This window comes from Lactuca saligna, chromosome 4 (genome assembly GCF_052625555.1).
Source record: "Lactuca saligna cultivar CGN05327 chromosome 4, ASM5262555v1, whole genome shotgun sequence".
Lineage (NCBI taxonomy): Eukaryota > Viridiplantae > Streptophyta > Magnoliopsida > Asterales > Asteraceae > Lactuca > Lactuca saligna.
The window spans coordinates 132,412,322-132,437,936 of record NC_136420.1 but is presented as its reverse complement, the minus strand read 5'-3'; the positions used below and the strand labels follow the sequence as shown (position 1 = coordinate 132,437,936).

The 25,615-nt window shown below is 35.8% G+C and overlaps 1 protein-coding gene across 1 annotated transcript; it reads left to right on the top strand.

The window, feature by feature from the left end:
* The first annotated feature begins 1,168 nt into the window (after positions 1-1,168).
* Positions 1,169-25,412, top strand: LOC145042827 (midasin-like protein). Its single transcript, XM_078991318.1, has 71 exons — positions 1,169-1,741; positions 1,837-2,180; positions 2,255-2,339; positions 2,454-2,746; positions 2,828-2,941; positions 3,053-3,222; positions 3,323-3,432; positions 3,527-3,646; positions 3,751-3,829; positions 3,924-4,046; positions 4,129-4,213; positions 4,288-4,384; positions 4,462-4,596; positions 4,686-4,742; positions 4,839-5,015; positions 5,103-5,228; positions 5,303-7,107; positions 7,185-7,380; positions 7,895-7,999; positions 8,078-8,383; positions 8,456-8,649; positions 8,729-8,783; positions 8,869-9,019; positions 9,151-9,224; positions 9,344-9,491; positions 9,577-9,675; positions 9,788-9,888; positions 9,983-10,072; positions 10,167-10,232; positions 10,318-11,556; positions 11,631-13,052; positions 13,136-13,316; positions 13,398-13,463; positions 13,582-13,664; positions 13,754-14,005; positions 14,239-14,374; positions 14,458-14,543; positions 14,638-14,723; positions 14,821-14,962; positions 15,046-15,120; positions 15,205-15,325; positions 15,401-15,555; positions 15,637-15,750; positions 15,839-15,988; positions 16,091-16,270; positions 16,362-16,550; positions 16,660-16,761; positions 16,866-17,096; positions 17,181-17,303; positions 17,388-17,469; positions 17,549-17,679; positions 17,767-17,931; positions 18,041-18,116; positions 18,219-18,331; positions 18,423-18,502; positions 18,587-18,700; positions 18,781-18,849; positions 18,947-19,103; positions 19,193-19,475; positions 19,557-19,792; positions 20,037-20,279; positions 20,362-20,547; positions 20,648-21,031; positions 21,109-21,396; positions 21,486-21,629; positions 21,837-22,040; positions 22,127-23,854; positions 23,974-24,255; positions 24,344-24,625; positions 24,925-25,050; positions 25,158-25,412. Exons 1-71 carry the CDS (start codon positions 1,637-1,639, stop codon positions 25,188-25,190), a joined length of 16,149 nt encoding a protein of 5,382 aa, XP_078847444.1. The 5' UTR covers positions 1,169-1,636; the 3' UTR covers positions 25,191-25,412.
* The last annotated feature ends 203 nt before the right edge of the window (positions 25,413-25,615 follow it).

Genomic DNA, 25,615 nt, shown 5'->3' with positions numbered 1-25,615 from the left:
GGTAAGACCCGGCTCGTTAGACATTTAGGTGTTGTTTGTTTTTTGTCTGCAGATCTGCGTGATCATTTCTGTCTGCGCCGTGCAGACCACGCGCAGACATATGCTCTCGCAGACTGTTTGTTTTTTGAAAGTGCGCAGATCTAAAAACGTCTGCACGAGGTATTCTTGGCGCAGACATGGACCAATGTCTTCTAACGTCTTCACAAGTTCAATAAACCTAAACTAAAACTTAAAAAAAAATACTTATTTTTTTTTCTTTGGCCGCCTCCCACATCTATTATGTTGAAAGAAAACACCTTTTAGATTTCTTGCTTATAAGTGATTATAACTTTTTTTTTATGCTTATTTAATTATTAATGTATATATCTTTTATTAATTTTTTCTCAATAATATTAAAAGAAAAAAATACAACATAAAACTATATTTCTACTTTTATGATTGCGACCAAATTTTAAAAAAAAAAAGTGATATGCCCAAAAAACTGAGTCATATTAAAGTTTTTATAAAAGCAATGCATTTCGATTCTAATATAAATTATATAAGTCATTAATAATTTTTGTATATTAATAATTTCTATTCTAATAAGAATTGTCTAATATATTACTAATTTTTGCAGTTCATAATTTTATAAGGAAAAAAGGACTCGGTGATGAGCATTTCGCACGATACGATGAACCCAATGTTTCGTTTCAAAATAATAATGTGGTCGTTGATGCACAATAGATATTGAATTGTTTTAAATGTTATTGTTATTGTAAAACCAAATTTTTTTTATTGTAAAACTAATTTAGTTGCATAAATTTTATTTTCAGTGTTGTATAATTATTATTATTAAAAATTTGGTGTTGAAAAATCATTATATTTAAAGTTCTGTTTATTTCAGCAGTTTGCAGACGTTAAAAAACAAACAGTCTTCTTATTGCAGACTGAAGACGTTTGGTCCATCTCTTCTCGCGCAGACTGCAGACATTTTGGCTTCAGAAAAACAAACAACACCTTAGGTGGTGTTTGTTTTTTTTCTGAAGATCTGCGAAATCACTTTTGTTTGCGCCACGCAAACCACGCGCAGACATACATTCTAACAGTGCGTTTGTTTTTTTTAAGTGCCCAGATTTAAAAATGTCAGCAAAATACTTTTAACCTTAAAAAAAAAAACACGCTTCTATTCTATTATCGGCGCCTCCATCTTCTTTCGACTTCACACCCTCGAAGCTTCCCCCTCGACGCCGCCTAGCCTCGCTCCAGCAACAAAACACCATTCTTTTTCACCGATCAGAACCGCCGCAGACTTCTCCGATCGCAGACCACGACCGTCGGCCGCCGCCACTGCTTTCTTCTCCGATCTCCACTGAAGACGAACAAGTTTGCACATTTTGTTTCGTCTCTAACATACGCACAGAAATGTGTTTAATGCTATTTTACTCTTAAACCCTAAACCCTTTGCCCTGTAAGAACACAAGTCACTCCTACTACAATCCATCGAGTCTTTTTCACCTGAAAACCATCCTTACAATCATATTTCGTTCCCTTTTAACAAACATATTTATGCTCTTTTGATTCCCACAGCAATCGAGAAGTTGCATATTTACCTGATAGGAGAAGTTTGAGTTCAGTTTGTAAGCAGGTAGAAGCATAAATGGCGATTGATGGGAGTTTTAGTGTTGAATATGAGTTGCAAAGGTTTCTTCTTCGGTGTCCCAAGCTTGCGGCTGCTCCCCAATTAGATAATTTAGTCAAGAAGGTATTGAAGAGTTCATCTTTTCTCCAAGCACCTTTTTTACATGTTGCTCTTCTCTCGCTTCTAATTTTGGGTTTTTTCATATATGCTATCTACAGGGGAAAATTTTGACAGAGGAAGAGTTGGTTGATGGAGTAGCTGAGTTACTTTTACATCCTCGATATACAATTCCATTAGTGGGATGCTTTCGTCCGATTGCACGTAAGATAGTTGACCGGGTTGTGGCTTTACTACATCTGGTGCCTGATTTGACATCAAATTCCCACGATTCAATGATTGAGTTCGATGATGGAAGATTATTTAAGGATACTGAAAGTTCAGATTATGAACGAGATATTTCTGTTATTAATTTGTATGTCAAATATGGGAGAGGTCTGGGACTTCACGAGCTTTCCTGTTTGGCATTTTCACGAACACTTGATATGCTACCTTATCTTTCTGGGTAAGTTCACCTGTACACTCTCCCTTCTCTCTCAATTATGCTCCACCCTAACTTACCCTGGTTACTTTATTCAGGTCTGTAAGGGATTACTTTAAGTTTGCACCTCCCCCATTCAAAAGGATAATGGAAAAGGAATCAATGGCCCAGTCATTAGTGCAGGTATTATTTCTAAAGCTTACCCTGTTCTATTTCCTTTGAGATTATGTCCGTCATTGGCCTATACAGGTAAGCCCTCTTATGGCAATTGCCTAATTTTGTTTCTGATTTTATCAGTCAGGAACACATCTATTAGATGCTGTGCGAGTATCATATCGTCTCCTTTTAGCAGAGCCTGATGTTTTTGCTAAGCTATGGGATTGGTCATGTTATATGGACCTTGTACACGAGATCACTGGTTTTAATGGAGAAAATACAGAGCTTGTGATGGACATAAGGTGGTGTGCAGTGCAAACATTAACAATGGTTTTGAAGATGAGTGATAAGTTTGTTAGAAAAAGTAAGACGAGTGACATGGCAACATCAGAGTTTGGATTCGATGATGAAAAAGCATATGGGTGTTTATTAAGGTTAGTTTTTTCATCAGTGACAGAGTAAATCTATTTCTGATTTGTTCACTTCTTATATTATTTGTGTTTATTTGTTTATAGGTGGAAGGAATTTCTTCAGGATGTGTCATTAGAGAAGGCTGGTTGGTATCTTGAACCGGTTAGGGAAAACACAAGTGTAGGGCAACCAAATTGGAGCAATATGGAGGCAAAATGGTAAAGCATTATTATTATTAATCTAATTATTTTATATGCAACATATCTTCTTGATGTCTTCTCTTGTTCTTTCCTTTTATACTGTTTGAAGTTATTTTGTTATGCTATTAGGGATACGCTTAAAACTGGAAGTCCTTTTGTTTTAACATCTGCTGTGAAGAAAAGTTTTGAGATGGTATTGTTGGCAGTGAGTCAGAGGTGGCCTGTTCTTCTTTATGGTCCAGCTGGCTCAGGCAAAACTGCTCTCATTAGCAGGTTAGCCCAGGGTCATGGGAGTCAAGGTATGTTATTTTTGTTTATACTGTTTGAATTTCTTAATTCTTTCACAGCTTTAAATTTTTTCCTTTTGTATGATTATATCTGATGTTTTTCTTCTTTTAGTTCTTTCTATTCACATGGATGAGCAAATTGATGGAAAAACACTAATCGGGAGTTATGTATGTGCTGAACAACCTGGTGAATTTAGGTGGCAGCCTGGTTCCCTTACTCAGGTTAGTTTTTTTTTTTTTTTTTTTTTTTTTTTGTTTATTTTGTAATTATTAGTTTGCTATAACTCTAATAGGGATGTTTTTTTGCTACTTATAGGCAATCATTAATGGACTTTGGGTTGTTTTTGAGGACATTGATAAAGCTCCTGCGGATGTACAATCCATCTTGTTACCTTTGCTAGAGGGTGCTACTTCATTCTTAACAGGCCATGGGGAGGTTTGTTGTAGTTAAATTCTTAAAATAGACAATAATAAGTATACCTAGTTTATACAAAGGATTCCTTCAAGGATACACTTTGAGTCATTTCCCACTATATGCAGGCAATAAGGGTTAGTGAAAGCTTTAGGCTTTTTTCTACAGTATCAAGCTCAAGATTAGATGCATCCTCTATGACAACAGGTCTGTGATCACATGTTTATAGTTAATTCCATTTTGTGGGTGAAGGGCTTAATGGTCAAGATTTGTTTTTTCTTTTTTGTCATTTGATATGTAGGTAGGAACTCCCTTGGTGCACTATGGAGGAGAGTAATGATTGGTCCATCAAGTAGTAGTGACTTAGAAAATATTTTGAAAGCCTGGTACCCTGATTTGGAATCTCTTTGTGGAAAACTTATAGGTGCTCATTAAAGTTTTTACTTTGAAAAGCTTCATCCTTTTTGGCATAAACCAATATATTAAAATCATTTTACATCTTGCAGAAACCTTTGAAAAGGTTAATCATCTCACAGGCTTTCAACCAGGAACTTCTGTTACTCTCTCATCTGCTGGCAGGTTTTCACTGAGGTATTTAGCCATGATTGTAGATTACTAGTTTCTTATTTATTGATAGTGATTTACTTATTTACCCTTCTGTACAGGGATCTTTTGAAGTGGTGCAAGAGAATTGCAGGGTTGGGTTTTCATTTTGTGGGTGAAAGGCTGTCAGGTCATGTGTCCAAGTGCATCTATCAAGAGGTTTTAGTAAACTCTTGCTCTTCTTTTTCCCCATATTTCTAACTTTCTTGATTTACTAATATGATGTTGTTTTGTAGGCTGTTGATGTTTTTGCAACTTCTTCAAGCTCAGTGGAAACACGAATGAGAATAATGAGAGAGTTGGCAGAGATTTGGGGAATACCAATTTCAGATGCTGAGACATTGTTTCCTGTTGATAAGCCTGTTGTTCAGGTTTCTCTTTTTATAACATGAGATATATAATATATTGATACCAGAAAATCTAGTTACTCTTATTAATATCATACATTAAACATCCGCAGGACTTGAGGTCTGATATACGTATTGGCCGAGTTACTCTTCAACGCACACGTATGCCTGTAAGTTATACTATTTAGTATAAATATATTTAAAAAAAATGTATACTCATACCTTTTGCTTCTTTTAATTATATATGTGTAATGTGGTTTTTATAGTCATCTTCTGTGAACAAATCATTCGTTGAGATTCGTACTTCATTGCATATCCTTGAAAGAATAGCTGGATCTGTTAAGTATAATGAGCCTGTTCTTTTGGTTGGTGAAACTGGTACTGGAAAGACAACTTTAGTACAGAATCTAGCTGCAAGACTTGGTCAAAAACTTACAGTTTTGGTATGTTTATTAACAGAATCTGATTAAATTTTCCTCAATGAGATAAATAGCTTATAATATATATTTTTGCTGAAATTTATGCTGCAGAATTTGAGCCAGCAAAGTGATGTTGCAGATCTGTTGGGAGGTTTTAAACCTATGAATGCACAATTTCTATGCCTTCCGCTTTATCAGGAGTTTGAAAGTCTCTTTAGAAGTACATTCTCTTCAAAGGTACAGTCTATCTAAACCCTAAAAACCCCTAGCTTAAACACTAAACCCTAATGTCTTTTGGTGATCAAATGCAGGACAATGAGAATTTTCTTGCCATATTAAGAAAATCAGTCAGTGACAAGAATTGGAACGTGTTATTTAGTGGTTTACAAAAGGGTGTTCGTACAGTGGTCAAAATTGGAAAGCAGAAGCCTGGTGTAAAAAGGAAAAGACCTTTAGGGGAAAACCTAATAAAATCATGGGAAAAATTCTCTTTAAAACTTGAAGCAGCTCAGGGTCAGATGAATGCTTCAGATGGGATGGTTTTTTCATTTGTAGAGGGAGTTTTTATCACAGCTTTGAAAAATGGTGACTGGATATTACTAGACGAGATCAATTTAGCCCCTCCAGAGACTCTTCAGAGAGTAATTGGTGTTCTTGAAGATGAAGGTGGGTCCCTTTGTTTAGCTGAAAGAGGAGATGTTGATTATATATCTAGACACCCGAATTTCCGTATATTTGCTTGTATGAATCCCGCAACTGATGCTGGAAAAAGAGATCTTCCATTGTTTTTAAGAAACCGGTTTACAGAGTATTTTATGGATGATGTGTTGGAAGATGAGGATTTGAAACTGTTCATCAATCGGTTCATGGAAGCAGACAGTTCAGTCAAAGATATGACAACCAAAATCTTGAAATTTTATAAAATAGCAAAAAAGGAATCAGAAGAGAGGCTACAAGATGGGGCAAATCAAAAACCACAATACAGTTTAAGGTCTCTTTATCGTGCAATGGAATATACAAAGAAGGCAAGGCGAGCTTTTGGATTTTTAAAAGCTATTTATGATGGATTTTCTATGTTCTTTCTTACAATGTTAGATCCTCCAAGTGCTAACTTAATGAAGAAGTTAATTACAGGATACCTTTTAGATGGAAAAGACCCCACACATGTGTCATTCGATAGGTACATTGTGGTTGGGAAAAACACCAAAAATGATGAGTTTTTAGAGAATTATGTTTTGACAAAAAGTGTGAGAGATCAACTTAGCAACTTGGCACGTGCTATTTTCATAGGAAGGTATCCGGTTCTTTTACAGGGGCCCACATCCAGTGGAAAAACTAGCCTTGTTCAGTATCTTGCTGCAATCACTGGGCATGAATTTGTTCGAATTAACAACCATGAACACACTGATTTACAGGAGTATTTGGGTTCTTATATAACTGATGCAAGTGGGAAACTTGTTTTCCAAGAAGGGGTGTTGGTTAAAGCGGTTAGAAATGGTCATTGGATAGTTCTTGATGAACTTAATCTCGCCCCTTCTGATGTTCTGGAAGCTTTAAATCGGTTGCTTGATGATAATCGTGAGCTTTATGTTCCTGAATTATGTGAAACTATTCACGCACATCCAGATTTTATGCTTTTTGCTACTCAGAATCCACCGACATTTTATGGTGGACGAAAGATGCTTTCTAGAGCTTTCCGGAATCGGTTTGTTGAAATCCATGTTGATGAAATCCCACAAGATGAATTGAGTACAATTTTGGAAAACCGTTGCAAAATTCCGGGTAGCTATGCGAAGAAGATGATTGAAGTCATGATAGATTTGCAAAAACATAGACAAAGTAGTAAAGTTTTTGCGGGAAAACACGGGTATATTACCCCGCGTGATTTGTTTCGGTGGGCTGATCGGTTTAGGATGTTTGGAAAGTCCTATGAAGATTTAGGGCGCGACGGTTATTATCTGTTGGCTGAAAGACTGCGTAATGATGTGGACAAGGAAGTTGTTCTAGAAGTTTTGAAGAATAAGCTGAGGATTAAGCTTTGTAGAAGTGTAATGTACAAGGAGGATGAATCTCTCAACTTGCAAAATTCGGTGGCTACTCCTCGGGATCTTGGAAGGCATGTGTTTCATATTTGTTTATGTTCCTTAATTTTCGCTAACTTTGTCTTACTTTTTTTTTTTTTGGGTAATGCAGGGTTGTATGGACTGATAGTATGTGGAGGCTGTACTTTCTTGTTGAGCGGTGTTATAGGTTACGTGAACCGGTGCTTCTGGTTGGAGAAACTGGTGGTGGGAAGACAACAGTATGCCAGCTGTTAAGTATTGCCTTGGGGTCCAAGTTACATATATTGAATTGCCATCAATACACAGAAACTTCTGATTTTCTTGGGGTTAGTATTATTCTCTTTTAAGGGGTTGTTTCTTTTTACTTAATAAGCTTAATGGGCTCTAATCACTTGATCTGGAAAGCTATACATGGCTGTTTCTTTTTGACTTAACTTGAACAGAATGACTTAATGGGCTAATTCAGAAACCTAGGTTAATGTATGATGATGACACTAACTTTTTACCTATTAGCCTATTCTTTTTTTCCTCATAACTCATATCACATTAAATTGGATGAAGACTGTTAGAATTGATGAACATTGTATTTTTTTGGCATGTAAGGGTAAAATGGTCATTTAGCCACTTTAATCATATGGTTTATTCGGTCTAGAAAAGAAACGTACCTTATGTATACAAACATTTTGTGCATACAAACGTCATTACCCATTCAGCCACTTTACTCATACATGACTTAATGAGTAAATAAAGAAACAATCTTTAAGTTATCTTTATTTTTGAGTATAAGAAGCCTATTGGAATGTTTGAGTTGTTTATAATGTACATATTCTTATGCAACAGGGATTCTATCCTGTTCGAGAAAGATCAGAAATATCTTTGGACTACAAAAAGTTGTGTGAGGAATTGCAGGCTTCAAAAGCTTTTAAGCACTTCCCTAATGATGCTGTAAGTTTTGACTTTAAAACAATATATGATTTTTTTGATGTATTTATGATCCTTAACAATACAATTATATTGTTACAGATGATTTCATTGGACATTAATCAAGCTTCAACAACACTTGAGCAAGTGACTAAGATGATAAAATATTACAGGGAAGCTCAAGTCCTTCATGCTGATGTCACCCAAAATGAAGTTGATACTTTTGAAGAAATTAGGAATCGTTTATCTTTACTTCATCAGAAGTGGGGCACGATCTTTACTTGGCAAGATGGTCCTCTTGTTGAAGCAATGAAGAATGGTGACATGTTTCTTGTGGATGAAATTTCATTGGCAGATGATAGTGTTCTTGAAAGATTGAACAGTGTCTTGGAGCCTGAAAGGAAATTGGTATGTTTTTCTTTCATATATTTTGTCTTATTCAATCTTTATGTATTGAAACTAATTTCTTCTATTCAACAGTCTTTGGCTGAGAAAGGTGGGTCTGATCTTGAGAAGATTATAGCACATCCAAAGTTTTTCATACTCGCAACAATGAATCCTGGGGGCGATTATGGTAAAAAGGAATTATCCCCTGCACTTCGGAACAGGTTTACTGAGATATGGGTCCCACCTGTGAGTGAGATGAGTGAGCTCAAACGTATAGCATTAGAAAAGTATGTCATTTATTTTATCTCTTGTGCAATGTATTTTGTGAGTACTTTACAAGTCCCTAATGCATGTCCCGAATTGCAGGATCTCAAATCCTGAAATCTCCTTCGTGGTGGATGTTATGATAAATTTCTGGGAGGTATGATAAATTTAGAAATTATAAGTTTCATATTGTAAATGTTTTTATTGTTGGTTAATGAGTGTATGGTTTTTGTTGTTTGCAGTGGTTCAATCGATTACAAACTGGAAGAACACTTACAGTGAGAGATCTCTTGTCTTGGATAGATTTTATTAATGTGACTGATGGAAGTTTAAGTCCGGAAGTTTCCATGTTGCATGGCGCTTTTCTTGTTTTGCTTGATGGATTAAGCTTAGGTATGATTTCAAATGATCTTTTCACCTCTAGTAACTAGTTGTGATTGCTTCACTGAAACACACTTTAACATAATTTTTGTTCTTCATTCTATTTCTTATGTTCATATTGTGTTTGCTTTTCTTATTATTAGGTACAGGAATTTCGAAAAAGGAGGCTGAAGACTTGAGGGAAAGATGCTTGTCATTTCTTATGGAGCAATTAAAGGTACTGTTCAAATGTTCATTATATTAATCACTTGTGTAATGTATTTTGACTATTTTCAAATCTTTTTATTTATTGTTAATTAGTTACTGAGTAACTGATATTTATATTTGCTGCATCAGGAGAGCAAACTGAGATTGAATCAGGTAAGTGTTTTGACAGATGAAAACTATGGTTGGTCTGATCTTCTGAAATCTGGTGAGGCACTGTCTAGTAATGGCATGGAAATCGACACTCATTTTGGAATTCATCCATTCTACATTGAAAAAGGTTGACCATTAATTTTGATATATGTTGACCTTCAATTGCTATTAAGATACTTATATTTAATACGAGGTATTTTTCTGTGCCTTAGGTGACAACCATTTAGAGACTAAAGGATTTGACTTTCTGGCACCAACCACCCGCAGAAATTCCTTGCGTGTACTCCGTGCTATGCAGCTTAAAAAGCCTGGTATTTTTTTCCTTCTTCTTTCTAATGATGTGTTTTATAATTTTGGACACTATTTACTGTGTTTACAGTTACATGATTTTCTTACTTGTCTGTATCTTATTATGCATTGTAGTTCTGTTGGAAGGAAGTCCAGGTGTTGGAAAGACAAGTTTAGTCCTTGCTCTTGGAAAATTCTCTGGACATTCTGTTGTTCGGATTAACTTATCAGAACAGGTCCCTAAATTTCTGCCATTTTTATTGGTTGTGTGTATTTTGGTTATTTCTAAATACTGATGTTAATACGTACGATGTCTAATTAAAACCATAGACTGACATGATGGATCTACTGGGATCTGACTTACCTGTTGAAAGCGATGAAGGAATGCAGTTTGCTTGGTCTGATGGCATCCTGTTGCAGGTTAGTAACAATTTCTACTAAACCCTAAACCCTAAAGAATATTTCATCCTTTTTTCTTCTAGATTTTATAATCAACTTTGTGAGTATGATACAGGCTTTGAAGAATGGATCTTGGGTTTTGCTGGATGAACTCAATCTCGCTCCTCAATCTGTTCTGGAGGTTTGACTTTGACTTATATCCATTTAATTTTCCTGTGGAGTTTTAAATTTTGCCAATATCTGTACTAACATATTTGTTGCAATAGGGTTTGAATGCCATTTTAGATCATCGAGCAGAAGTTTTTATACCAGAGCTCGGTCATACTTTCAAGTGCCCTTCATCTTTCAGAGTTTTTGCATGTCAAAACCCTACCAGTCAAGGGGGTGGGAGGAAAGGCCTTCCTAAATCTTTTCTCAACCGCTTTACCAAAGTATATGTTGATGAATTGGTAGAAGAAGATCATATGTACATCTGTGGGACTTTACACCCATCTGTCCCAGAGGATTTGCTTTCAAATCTGATTAGGTTCAATAAGCGTCTGCATGAGGACACAATGGTAAATCATAAATTTGGACAAGATGGATCCCCATGGGAGTTCAATCTTCGAGATATTATTCGTTCATGTCAGATCATAGAAGAGGCTCCTGAAGGCTCAAAATCCGATTGCTTTCTCAACACTGTATACATCCAAAGAATGCGTTCATCCACAGATCGTCAACAAGTCATTCAGCTATATGAACAGATTTTTAAAGTTAAACCAGTCATTAATCTATACCCTAGGGTGCAGGTTACTCCAGAGAATTTGATAGTTGGAAACACACATGTCAAAAGGACTAATATGCAATCATCAACAGTATCTTCTTGTGACCTAAAAATCCTGCCAGGTGTCCGACAAAGCTTGGAAACCATGGCACGATGTTTGCACCATCAATGGTTGGTCTTGCTGATTGGTCCAGCTGGATCTGGTAAAACTTCTTTGATAAGGTTAATGTCACATCTCACTGGAAACATCCTACATGAACTTAACCTTTCTTCTTCTACTGATATATCTGAGTTACTCGGATGCTTTGAACAATACAATGCTATTCGCCATTATCGCCTTGTTATTGAACATGTTGAGCGTTACATAAAGGCATACAGTTGTCGCCAGTTTGAAAAGTCAACCCAAGAGTTTACAAAACAGAAGGATTTGATTGGGCGTTGGCTTGCCTTCTCATCAAGTTTGGATAACAGTTCTGTGAGTTTTGTTACCAATGAAAATTGGAGTAGGGGAGTCTTCCGATCTCTTCCATTGTTGGTTGATATCATAGAGAATCTACTACTGGATTTGGAAAACGATAGTGAACATCTGAATAGATTATTGAAGACTGTTAAGAAGTTGCAAGATGATCAAAGGAAGATGCTGTATCCTGCAAAGTTTGAATGGGTGACTGGATTGTTGATCAAGGCTATAGAGAATGGAGAGTGGATTGTTCTAGAGAATGCAAATCTTTGCAACCCTACGGTATGTAAATCTGTTTAATGTTTGATTATTAGTGTGATTTCCTTGATTAACCTTTTTTGGTTTTCTCTTAATAGGTTCTTGATAGAATCAACTCTCTGGTTGAACAATCCGGATCTATAACAGTTAACGAATGTGGTACCATAGAAGGAAAACCAATGGTTCTTCATCCTCACCCTCAATTTCGGATGTTCCTCACTGTAAACCCTACATATGGTGAAGTATCAAGAGCAATGCGAAATAGAGGTGTTGAAATTTACATGATGCAGCCTTGTGGTGAGAATGAACTCATAGATGTGAAGAGATTTCTAGCCCTTTCAGACATACCTGGTGAACATTTAGTCAATGCAATGGCTAAAGCACATCTTTCTGCTAAAAGAGATGGGTTGAAACATAATGTTAGCATTTCAAACCTTGAGCTTATGCGGTGGATACAGTTATTTCAACGACTTGTTACAAATGGAAATCAGGCAATGTGGAGTTTGAAAATTAGCTTTGAGCATACGTATCTTTCCTCTTTGGGAGAAATTGAAGGGAAGGATATTATTAATGAAGCAATCGGTTCTTACTTGTCAACACCTGAACTTCACAATTGCAGTTCTCTATGCTTACCTGGCGGGTGGCCCACAACCTTGAATGTACGTGATTTTGTATGGTACTCAAGAGAAACATCTGTAAAACAAAATTGTATGTATCTGGAGTATCTTGGTGCTCAAATGGCCTCACATTCATTTCGGGCTTCTTTGGGTCGAATGGATAATGTTCAATGTCCAAGTGATTCCATGAGGGGATACTTGGTGGATTTAGAGACATTGCATGCCATGACATTTCCAAAAGCTGATGTGGCAGGGTTGGACAAAGTTAACCAAACAAGATTCGATTTTGGATTCAGTAACAAAAGGCTTTTGTTTGCAGCAAATTGGACCATGGAACAGGCTACTGAAAGTGACCTTAAGTTGTATCTTCTATGGTTCGGGTGGTTAGGTGATCATTTAAACAGACATTGTTCATTCTTTTCTTCTTTCCTGAAACTTCTGGAAAAAGAATTGGATCATTCTATTTGGACCTGCATTAGAACATCTCATGGAGCACAATCATCACCAATGCTTTCACTGGATTTTGGAAAATCAACTCCATCAGAATCAGAGTCTAATAGCCGAAATCTTACTAATGCGGTGAAGTGTGTTGGGTTGTTGAGGGTTAGTTATCAACAGTGGCATAATGAGAGTGAGTTTAAGTATAGTGAACAAACTCGGTGTTTCATTCCTGTCTTACAATCTTTAAAAAGGCTTGAAGAAAGAATTCTTGATATGCTTGTTGGGTCTCCTTTCTTTGATGTGGTTTTTGTACTTTATAAAGAGCTCATTAATGATCACTTATCTGCTTGGAATGGGTTAGTTTCGTCTCAGTATGACTGCATGTTAATTTCATGGAGGTCTTTGGTGAAAGATGCTAAAAAGCTGAAGGAGTTTTGTGCAAATGAAGTGGAAAATTTTCTGGTACTCTTTCTTAATCTAAAACCACTTCACCCTTAATCTTCTTATTCACATTTGTCTAAGTATGGACTTAAAATATTGTGTAGGATGAAATGAAGAACTTGGAAAGAGTTCTTTCTTGGTCTTTGAGTTCACAGAGGTCATTGCTGTGGGCATATGGTGGTCATCCGTCTTCACCTTCTTCTGTTGAGATATATAGAAAGCAACAACAGCTTGTCAATCTTTGTCATTCAATTTGGACAAAAAACATCAACTTGCAGGAATCAGGTACATCTTAATTTTTTTCTTGTAATTGCTACAAGTCTATTCTACTCATTATTGTTATTTATTCTGCATTTGTTTTTGTAGCCCATAAAGGCTATATTGAGGCTGCTGTTGCTACCAATCCTGAACTACGCTTTCTTGCCATGCAAGGTAAAGTATTAACACTTTTTGGTTGTTAATTTCTTACTTATTGTATGCTACATAATGTAGCAATCTATCTAGAAGCATTTGTACATTCATCATGAACTATTATTTTTTCTGTATGAAGGTGTTTGCATGTCTGCATTTATCATGAGCAAAGTAGATGAAGACGACCATGATGTTTTAAATCAGTTGGAGGAGATGTATCAGGTATTATCATGCATGAAATTTCTATTTCTTTCCTTCTGTATACGAAGATTTGAAACGATAAAAAGTGGAAGCTTATGTTAATTTTGCAGGTTCTTTCGAGTAAGTTCCATTACGAAAAGGACAAGTTGGAAAGGAATGCTGGGACTAATGACATAGCTTCTCTTTTTGGTGCTCTATCTAGTTGTTGCACAATGAACCCTGACATGTTATGCCTACCTTCTGGCTTCAACTGTTGGCTTGATACTCTGCCTTTAAATGATAACAATAGTTTTGGTCTTGATATGAGGCTTCTTCAAGAGCTTTCCAATATCATCACTCTTGATGGGAAGGAACTGGAATCCGTAAGATTCAATGCCATCTTTTATTGCTAGTATCTTCTTGCAGTGTTTATGTATCCATTCAATATTTACCTTCTTACCCTTGGTCCTCTTCAGTGTGAGCTCATTTTTTTCTTATGGGACTTGGGTATTGTTGCTGTTGTATCAGATAAATGGCTTTTGTGTTTGTTAGTGAATGTATCATACTTTCGATTTACATTTACTATCAATAACATGACCATTACTTTGTTTTCTAGGGTTTGTCTCGTTTACGCTGGCTTCTAGAATCTACCTTGAAGTTTTCACTAAACTCTTCTTCAAGGCCTCCAACCGATTTCTCTCCTTATCAAAAAATCTCATGGGTTCTTGAAGCTTGGACCTCTGTCAATAATGGTCAGTGCAACTTTCTCCCTTCAGAGGCGATTTCAATTCCCCTTAAAATACCTAAATGTATATGCTTATAAATCTTTTTACAGCACATGCAAGCATTTCTAGTACTGTTCTTGAAATGTGGTTTAATTGGCACACATCTTTGTGGAAGCATCACTCGAATCATGAGAAGGTATGCATTGTAGTTTATAAATAAAAAAGGGTGATTTAGTAATTTGTGCAGAAAGTTACTTTTTTTGTTGTACTTTGTTGTCTATGTGATGCAGAAAAATTCAAGCCAACATGGCAATGCAGATTTGGTACCTGATATGCTTTTTCAGCCTGTGGCAACACTGGCTCTAGACAAGATTCTGTAAGGAGTTCTATACAAAGATTGTGTAGAGTTGTTAGTCTCAGTTGGTAGTTCTTTCTGGTTATCACATTTAATTTGTTAATTTTTTTTTATGAAGGGGGAATCCAATTGGCATCAAGGATCTTAATGCACATAGCTTGAAACTTGGAGTGGCTTCCTGTAATCTTTGGCTAAGTTCTCCACATGTTGCTGATTCCCGTAGTTTCTTTCTGTCATCTGCTAGATCTCTCTTTCAGCAGGTATATATTTTATTAAGAAGTTTCATATTGTTTACAGGAGCTCCCACTTTATTTATTTATTTTTTTTGTGTGTTTTCATCCAGATAATACTTGCCCACGAGAAGTCCTTTGAAGCTGATAAATATTCCTTGATCAAATCTATATTCTTTTCAGCTCAGGTAAATTTTCTTATGGTAAAAAATATTTTTATCTGAAAACAAAAGTCAACCGTATATTCTTCACATTTTCTTCTTCTATAACAGCAAACGGATGTGCGTGTGATTATATCTCTTCTAGAATCATCAAACCACCATGTTTTGAAGTCCTTAATAAGTCCATTTATCAAGCCATTGCTTCATGCGCTATATGTCAAGAATTCTACAGGTAAATAGATAATAATTAATTGATTTGTGCTCTATTATATTAGTCCATTACTTAACCATTTTTTTGTGTGTGTAGATTCCTTGTTTGATCTTGGGTGTGCTTGGCTACGTATTGGGGGTTTACGTTATCATCTTCTACTATGCTGTGATGATGTGGATCCAGCTGTCAAGAAAAATTTGAAATATTTTCAACTGACAGAGAGGATTGCATCACTTGAACTTGATATAGAAGTACTTTTTTTTTCTTGCATAACTTAATATGATATTAGTCATTTTATTTTCAGATATTTTACAATGTTCAACTTCATACAGGTGCGTAAGGAGTGTGTCCAGCTGGCAGGATGTTTCTCTTTGAGCGAGGCTGACAAGGAAAGAACAGAATTACTAAACGATCTAAAAGCTGAAAGAAACAGACTCCAAAAACAGGTAATGTTTAGTTGTTTTTCAAAATTTTCTCCATCTGTATATAAATATGCTCATACATTTGCATGATGTGGTGCTTTTTTATCTTCAGGTTGTGTTTCGATCTGATCCTAGGAAATTTAAGAAGCTGAGATCCGAATGTGATGAATTTATGAAATTGGTCGCAACACCATTTGATCTTTTAAAGAACATTGGGAATTTGAGTATGCAACGGGTTGCTGACCAAGTGCATAATTGGCAGGTATTGATGACTTATCTGAATGTAATTTACTTGTAAAGGTGAATCAACATCCACCACTATGGAATTTTTCTTATGTATATGTCAATCTCCTATTTTTTGTAGGAAACTGCAACACGTTTTGTGGATCGATTATCCAATGAATACTCGGAGTATGTTGATATTGTTCAACCTGTTCAGATTGCAATATATGAGATGAAATTAGGCTTATCATTGGTTCTTTCAAACAGCCTAAGTGATCAGTTTTTGGATAGAGTTGGCCAGAAAGATATTGATGTTGTTTTGGTAATATATAAATCTTTTATCACATTTGTCAAAACAATATTATTGACATAATTGGTCTTTTGATTCTTGATACTGACTTCATGAATGTCAGGGGGCAATTTATTCGTTTATGAGGTTCCCTAGGGGCATATCTGGAAAAGTTGATTCTTGTGTAGACGACAGTTTCCATGCCAAGCTTTCATCCTTTGATAAAGCCTTCCCTACTTACATTGGGGAAGCTGACATGGCCATGGTGGAAACCTTGGTTACTTCTGCTAAAGACAATAATAGTGATGAAGTGGTCTGTTAATGTCTTTTATTATATACATCTTACAGTAGTATAATGTACAATCTAATTTATTTTTTCCATGGAATCTAAAATGACAAATGCATGTTTCATGTTGTAACAGGCATCTGCTTTGAAACTAAAAGCTTCAATTCATCAAAATATTCTTCATCGCGTGTTGCATTATGTTGCCCAAGCCCATTTTCTTGATGATGTATCTTTTAAGGTAATAATTTCTTGTTGATGGAGTGTAAATATTTTAAAGAACTCTTACATTAGGACATGTGCAACATTCTTGTGTACTTACTATTTTATGTTTCTCAACATCAGCTCATGGATAGGATGTTTGATGAATTTGCAAATCTCTGGATGAAAATGAAGATTCAAGTTAGAACCAAAGAAGAGCTTGATTCAAAACAGTACATATTTAGACCTCGTGCTTTTGACATTAAAAATGTCATTGAAATGGACGTATCTACCCTCGAAAGTTCGATTGCCAATGAAGCTTTCTCAGAGTGGCAGGAGTTGGCTTCAGAAGAAGCATCTGTTGAAAGTGAAAAGGTATGATTTCTATATGATAGAAGCATTCCCCTTGGTAAAATTTGTTAATTCAGTTGTACTAATGGAAGAAGTTGCTTCTTGTAGAAAAATACTGAAGAAGAGGATGAAATGTTAGAGAAAGATTGGAGTCTACTGCTGGAATCCGCATTGAATGACATGATCAATGTCTATACTACAGTATTTGGCTCGACAGATCTCCTTCAACCTGTCAGTTGACTTATTTGACTTTTTCTTCTGAGTTCTCTTGTATATATTCTTCATGTAGTTCTAATTTTTGTTTCTTTTATTCAGGCTGGATTTGTTCAAGTAGCTGATTCTGATAGGCTAGGTTCTTTCTCGGACTCTTATGCCATGGGTACAAGAGTAATTAAAGGTGATTGTTTTTTCGGATTATAGGGTTTCCTTTTTAAGATACACAATTACAAATCTCATATTTTTATTACTATTTTCAGATATGGAGGGCTTATTATGTTGGAATTTGGACTCCAAGCTTATTCCAGAACATGTACTACGCCTTTCCTTGGAGCATGATCGGAAATCAATGTCATCTCATCTACCGAAAAATTCTTACAATTTCTACAAGGTCTTGTGTTCTATTTCATTTTTTTGTTTGTTAGATTATATGTTTTACTTTTTAGTTGTTAATTAACTTCTCTTGGTGGTGATATAGGATTCAAATGCTTCCATGTTGGCCAAGATGGTGGATCCAGTTATGAATCTTCAAAATCGGATTCGTCATCTTCTAAGCGAATGGGATGATCATCCTGCTCTTCAGAAAATTGTGGATGTGATTGATATGATCTTGTCTATACCTATGAACACCCCTCTTGCTAAGGTCATACACTTTTTTCTTCATTTAACTGATAATCAGGGTTATAAATAATATAATTTAACTTCTACTACATCTTCTCATATATGTGTACATTGTTTTTGTTCTTTTGTAGGCTTTGTCAGCCTTGCAGTTCTTACTTAACAGGGTCCGGAACCTTCAAGAAACTGTTTCAAAGTTTCCCCTTTCTGGTAAATATTTGATTTACTTCTTTTAGATTTACATAAAGAACATATTTATATCATTAATTTCTAATTTTCTATTCAATTTCCGCTACCTTTTGCAATTTGCAGATCAGTTGGATCCGATTATTGGTCTTGTGTCCTCATGGCAAAAATTGGAGTTTGAATCATGGCCTGCTTTACTTGATGAAGTTCAAGCTGGATTTGATACTAATGCTGCCCAGGTAAAATATCTTCATTTTTTGGAAACAATTATGATTTACAAAGATATAAGTAAAAAGACCAAATTGACACTCTTTTTGAATTCCATTTCAGTTATGGTTTCCACTGTACTCGGTTCTTAGGCAAAGTCAGTCTACAGATACTGATGACTATAGTCAATCCACCATTGCGAGGCAAGTGCTTGTAATTTAATAAAAAGTATATATATATTATAAATAAATCAAAAGATTTTTAAACATATCTACTTTTTAATACAGCTTGGACGATTTTATTCGGACTTCCAGCATTGGTGAATTCAGAAAGCGTCTTCAACTTGTCTCTGCTTTCCATGGCCACATCAGCACTGGCATTAGTCAGGGATCAAATTTAAGGTTCTTCTCTCTTTCTGTAAATTTGCTTTATTCTATTATTGTATGTGGTTTTACCTTATGCATTCTTTTATTATACACAGTCGTGGCCATGAGGACAATGTGAGGATTTTGTACAATACATTCGGATTCCACATTCAGTTTCTGCCTATGTAAGTGCACTTCTAACATATTATTATATTATTTAGCTATATGTTATTTATTAAATTATGTTTTGTGTTAAACGATCAATGTTTCATTGTGTTTTAGTATTCTGGAGAGGTTAGCAGATAACAGAAAGAGCATTCAGGTGGAGTTGAGTGAACTCATGAAGCTGTGTAAATGGGAACGTAATGAGTGGTTTATGACAATGGAAACATCAAAACGGACACGTGAGAAATTTAAGAAGTTGATTCAGAAGTATACTGTGAGTGACGATTGTGGATTTTTTGTTATAATTTTTTTTCTTTCTTATTTGTGCATTTTTAAGAATCAATAGCGTGTTTGAAATCACAGGATGTTCTAAAGCAACCTGTGGTGCTTATACTTACACAAGAAGCTGCTCGAAGTGGAATAAAAACAATAGCAGTTCATACTTCTGCTTCATTTAGCGATTCTTTTGAGAAATACAAGCAAGTTCTTGATGTTTCTTGCAATGAAACTCAGTTTAAAAACAAAAAGAGGTTCATATGGCCTTCCACTTGGAGAAATAAAGTGGATCTTGCATTGGGAGATATACGTTTTGCAAAGTGTATTATAAACTCTGACTACCCATGTGTCCCATTGGAGGAAGCTCAAGGTTCATTTCTTCTCTTACACTGTAATTACCCATCTTCACATGTTTTTTTTTGTATTCATGTTTTTGTTTTTGCTTTTGCAGGCAATATAGATATTGTGAGCAAGTTGATAGGTTTAGAATCATTGAGTGGTGTTACTAAGGAAGAGTGGAGACAAGTGAGGCACACATTTAAAAAGATCAGCACAAATCTTGTTTATTGTGGAGAACTTTGGAAGGATGAAAAAAAGAAGAGTTTAGGAAAGAGAAGGGCTCTCTCTGAACTACTAAAGATGTTGGATAGTTTTGGGTTGTCTAAGCATAGATCTACATCCATGGAGGTATCATATCTTCACAAATACTGGCTATTTTTCTAAATGCGTTTTGCTTTTCTAGTTTGGAATAATACTTCCCTTGTCCTTTGTCCATGTTGAAATCTGAGTATTTTATAGGGTTAAATGCAGGAAATAGCAATTTACTTTGATTTATTTGTTTATTACAACATTGTCTTATTAAGAAAGACATTGAAAGTACAATGCTGTATCTGTATCTAATGTTTATTATTCTGGTGGTTGCACAATATAGGATAAAGCATGGTCTCTCCAACCATCATATGTGATTGAGCATTTGCTACTTAATGAAAGTAGATTACCCTCTGAGGACCTTGATGTCAAAGCTTTAGAGAAGGTCCAAAAGCTTCCCATGGATAATAATAATCTAGAAACGGACTGGAAAACACCAAATGAATACTTCTTCAAAAGCATATCTTCCCTAAACCATCTTCGACAAGTCAGCGTAAACTTTCACAAAGATTTTACAACTGAACAGGTAATGTTCGATTCCACTTTGTTAATTAATTTTACTCATATTTTCATTTTAACCACATGAATGATTGTTATTTTGTTTGTAGGTTGGTAGGTCTATTTCTTACCTTGATCATCTTGTTGAGATACAAAAATCTCATAGAGCTGCAGCCTATGACTTCTACAATGGCTTGGATCGCTTAAAGAAGCAAAGTGTTCCACTACAGAATCTTTCCTCAAGCTCATTTTCTCACAATCAGGACATCATTTCCAAATGCATGTGGCGACAAAAGGTTGTTTTTAATTTTTAATTTTTAATTTTTTTTTATCATGCAATGCTTACTATCGAATCTTTATATGAATGATGCTAATATTTGAATTTTACTGTTGCAGCAACTGTTTGATGCTATGTGTGATACGTTAAACGATGAATGCTTGTTGCTAAAGACTGTTGAAAACAACCATCTAAACAATTGCTCAAATGTTAGAGTGGGTGCTGGGCAAATTCGTCTTTTCCTAGAGAAATTTGTTCCTGAGTTCAAGAAATCGAAGGAATTGTTGGATGGTTATCTTTTTGGTGATTGTGGTGGTGTATTAAGCACTGAAGTTGTACTTCATCCTCATGGCATCACCAAGCAAATGGAACAGTTTGTCCAACAAAACCTTTTGTTAGTTAAGGATTTTAAGGAGCAATTAAACGCTATTCGTAAGCAGGATGTGACTTCAGGATTAGCTAAAGATGTTCTTCTTGACCATTTTGAGGAGATCTTCGCCAAGGTATGTTTTGTATTTTTTAGTTATATTGACTTTTTTGGGTACAGTTTAAGTAACATACTTTTTCTGCCACTTTTCAGGGTAACCTGTTAGATGAATACTATAATTCTGCTATGGAAGCAAGGGTTCACATTCAAGATGTCGATGATGTTTCGAAAGCTGAAACTGAGTTCACCGAGTCCCTTAGGAAAACATGCAAACATATTGTTGATGGTTTTGATCGAGTCAACTCGGTGAATAACAATCTTGATTCTACGGAAGATTACTTGGGAAATATCAATACATGGCAAACTTTGTTTGCTTCTAGAGTAGAGAATCTCCAGTTGAACTGCATACATGATGAATTAGTGAAAACACTCGAGTTTGCTGTAAGTGTCTTGTTTCTTTTTTATTCTTAATTTGGATCACATTTTTTCATTTTTTCAAGGCACTAATCTAATTTAATATATTTACCCAGGGACAACTTGTGGACCTCTATGGGAATGGAGAGACGAATGTATGTATTGTTGAGGCACAACTGAAGCATCTATATTCACTATTGGACCTAATGATAACCTTTGGCAATGGTCTTCTTAAGGACTTTATGGTGGCTAACAGAACTGTAAGTTTGATCTTCTATGAGTTTTTTTCTTATTTGGGCATTGCACTTTGAAAAATGTAACAGGGTTGGGCATTTCTATAAATTGGGTTGATAGATAATTCATAGAATAATGTCTTAATAAGAAAGAATTTGAAAGTGTATTGCTATTTCTTGCATATAGGATTTATCCCTTTAAGAAACTATAATGATCGTTTACATTTGGAACAGTTGTCTATGGTTACTCATGCTCTTGCGGAGATTTTTGCTTCATTATACTCCCAAGGTTTTGGAGGCCCCACAGAAACCCAAGAGGAAGAAAATGGTGGTGATGATACAAAAGATACTACTGGAACTGGTATGGGTGAGGGTGCTGGGATTAAAGATGTCAGTGAACAGATAGAAGATGAAGATCAACTACTTGGAACTGAAAAGGTACCTAGTCAATTTCCAAATATGCCCTTACCTTGTCATCTTGTTTCCCTTTTTGTCTGACTTATAATTTCTTTTTATGTTGTTAGGGTGAAGAACTAGATGCCTCGAATGATGATCCAAGTAAAAATGATAAAGGCATAGAAATGGAACAGGATTTCACAGCTGACACATTCAGTGTTAGTGAGGATTCAAGTGATGATGAGAACGATGATGAAAACGAAGAGCCACAGCTGGATTCTGCCATGGGAGAGACTGGAGATGACAGTGAAGTTGTTGATGAGAAGCTTCGTGATAATAAAGATGATGAAGATGTCGAAAATGAAAAGAAGAATGAGAAATATGAAACTGGACCTTCTGTTAAGGACAATGATGAGAGTGGAAGAGAGCTTAGAGCTAAGGAAGATGAGGATGATGATGTCAACAATGGTGATGATGAGCCTGGAGAATTAGATCCTGATGAATCCAACAAAAAGAAGGATGAAAATGACGATAACGTCCCTGATGATACTGATGAGGTTGAAGATATGAATATAGATAAAGACGAAGCATTTTCTGAACCTACAGGTCTAAAACCAGATGAAACTAATGTCAATTCTGATGAAGATATTGACATGGATCAACAAGAGAGAGATGATGATCAGAATGAAGATGGTGAAACGGAAACAGTTGATGAGTCAGATGAGATCAACAATGGTGAAGATGAAAACACAAATTCAGTTGAAGAAAATGCTGACATGGATGCTGAAGAAGAAAACCAAGAAAAGAATGGCGATGCTGACGTGGATGAACAAAAGAAAGATGCCAACAGTACACCTGTCACCACTGATTTTGGCAATGAAATCCAACCAAACGCAGACTCTGCCACTCAGGCAAACGGAGGGTCAAACGGGGCATCCATGGGAGATGTTGCACCAGAAGCCACATGGTTAAACAGCAATGATATGCAAAGTGACATGGCGCCTATACGCGGTTTACCTAACTCTTCAGAAAACGAAGTCACTGTAGCTGATTCTTCAAAAGGCGGGAAACTAAATGATGAACATATAAGTCAACTGCCAGAGGTTGACCCTTCATCTAGTCAAAAAAGTCAACCGAACCCGTTTCGTAACATTGGCGATGCACTTGATGGGTGGAAAGAAAGGGCAAAAGTGTCAATTGACTTGGAAGAAAAGAAGGATGAAGCCATGGATGATGAAAATGCAGATATAGATGCAGACGAATACGGGTTTACTTCCGGGTTGGAAAAAGGATCCGCTCAAGCGCTGGGACCCGCAACCGCAGACCAAATTGATAAAAACATGGATGGAAAAGAACCCAATGATGGAAAAAACACAGATGGGGAGGTTACAGACAAGAAAGATGATTCTGAAATGGAGATCGAAGAAGAACAGCATGTTGATTCAGCTCGACCCATCAAGAATCTTTTAAGCATTGGGAATATTATAAATGAGAAAACACAAGTTGAAGAAACCGAGATTCCAGATGAAACCCTAGAAGTTGATAGCCATGGTGAACATGATGACAGTAGGGAAACAGAGAGTTCGGTGGTTATGAAAAGATCTTATATGACAGAAGGCATAAATCAACTCAGTAAACTTTGTGTTGGAGATGATGATATGGGGATTGCACATGAACTCAAAGATGTTTCTCATGATATGAAAGATTCTGCCACTGCTTTATGGAGAAAATATGAACTGCAGACAACAAGATTGTCACAGGAGTTGGCTGAACAGTTGCGTTTGGTGATGGAACCTACTCTTGCTAGCAAGCTTCAAGGGGATTATAAAACCGGAAAACGAATCAACATGAAAAAGGTATAATAATGATTTTTTTACATTTTTGGTACCTGACTGTAGCTGACTTTTGCAAATGTGGTCCCGTAAGTAAAACGACTATATAGATATTTATTTTGGTGGTTGATATGTTATGACAGGTGATTCCATACATTGCGAGTCATTATAGGAAAGATAAAATATGGTTGAGGCGAACACGACCTAACAAACGAAACTATCAAGTCATGATTGCTGTGGATGATTCCCGCAGCATGTCAGAGAACAACTGTGGGAATGTTGCTATTGAAGCTTTGGTCACTGTTTGTCGTGCCATGTCTCAATTGGAAGTTGGGAATTTAGCAGTTGCAAGTTTTGGGAAAAAGGGAAATATTCAATTGTTACACGACTTTGATCACCCCTTCACTGGTGAATCTGGAGTCAAGGTTCGTTTTTCACTTAATAATCAATCAATATTAGGATATACAACTTATTTAATATTAATATTATTCCATGCTTTGTTGAGTGAATCAGATGCTTTCGAGTCTGACATTCAAGCAAGAGAACACGATAGAGGATGAGCCCATGGCTGATTTACTGAAATACATAAACAACACGTTGGATTCTGCTGTAATGAATGCAAGATTGCCATCTGGACAAAATCCATTAGAGCAGCTTGTTTTGATCATAGCTGATGGCCTTTTCCATGAGAAGGAGAAGCTCAAGCGTTGTGTTAGAGATCTTTTGAGCAAAAAACGAATGGTTGCTTTTCTCATTTTGGATAACAACCCAGCCGAATCAATAACACAAGTTCTGGTAATTAATTATTTAATCACACTCCCTCCCCCCCCTTTTTTTTTTAATATTTACCATTTACACCCCCATGGTATTTTTGCTGGATATGAAAGGTGTGGTATGAGAATTGAATAAGTTGATAAAAAACTATAAAATGGGGGCAAAGTGTCTTTTTTAAAAAGGTTTACACCTTTTTTTATACGTGTCCATTGGAGATATATTTAACTTTCAGGGAAAAAAAGTGAGGAAAATATAAATGAAGGGCAAATTTGTAAAAAGTTGGGATGTAAAATGTAAGATTTATTTTTTCCTTTTTTCAGGAAGCGACATTTGAAGATGGGAAGCTGGAGACAGGTAAATACATGGATTCTTTCCCGTTCCCATATTTTGTCATCTTGAAGGATATCGAAACTCTTCCAAGAACTCTTGCTGATTTATTAAGACAAGTAAGCCATAATTGTTATATAATCTTTTATTTATTTATTTATCTTATAGATTCTCATTTTTGGAAAATTTTATTAACCACCATGTTATCTTACCTACTCAATTGCAGTGGTTTGAGCTTATGCAACATTCGGGAGCTTAAATATTTTGCTTGGAGGGCCCTTGCACTTGAAGTTTCTTTATAGCTTTGTGAAACTTAGAGAAAGAAATGTAGGTATGGTTTTGAAAATGGTGTGGGAAGAAAAACATGCAGAGTTTGTCTTTTAGAAAGACAATTTGTTGTGTTTTAAAGCTTTTCCTCATCTGAAATTTTGTATTCGTTATTATATATATGAAAAGACTACAAGAGCTCTCCATTTTTTAACTTGCTTATATTGTCTACTATATTGCATGCTTTCTAAGTAGGCCCAGGCCCATCCTGATACAATAAAACCCAATCGTTGAAAGATTTTGAAAGCTAACCATTAGTTAACTGAAAATATGATCAGCTAAAGAGCCTAATAAGTTGTATGTTTTTACTAAGAATTGTCAAAGTGGATGCAAAATTTATTTCAAAGATGAAAAATG

Coding starts and splice junctions, on each gene's coding strand:
- LOC145042827 (XM_078991318.1), top strand. CDS start 1,637: ATGGCGATTGATGGGAGTTTTAGTGTTGAATATGAGTTGCAAAGGTTT. Junction 18,701..18,780: donor AGTCAGGGATCAAATTTAAG/GTTCTTCTCTCT, acceptor TATTATACACAG/TCGTGGCCATGAGGACAATG. Junction 19,104..19,192: donor AGTTGATTCAGAAGTATACT/GTGAGTGACGAT, acceptor TTGAAATCACAG/GATGTTCTAAAGCAACCTGT.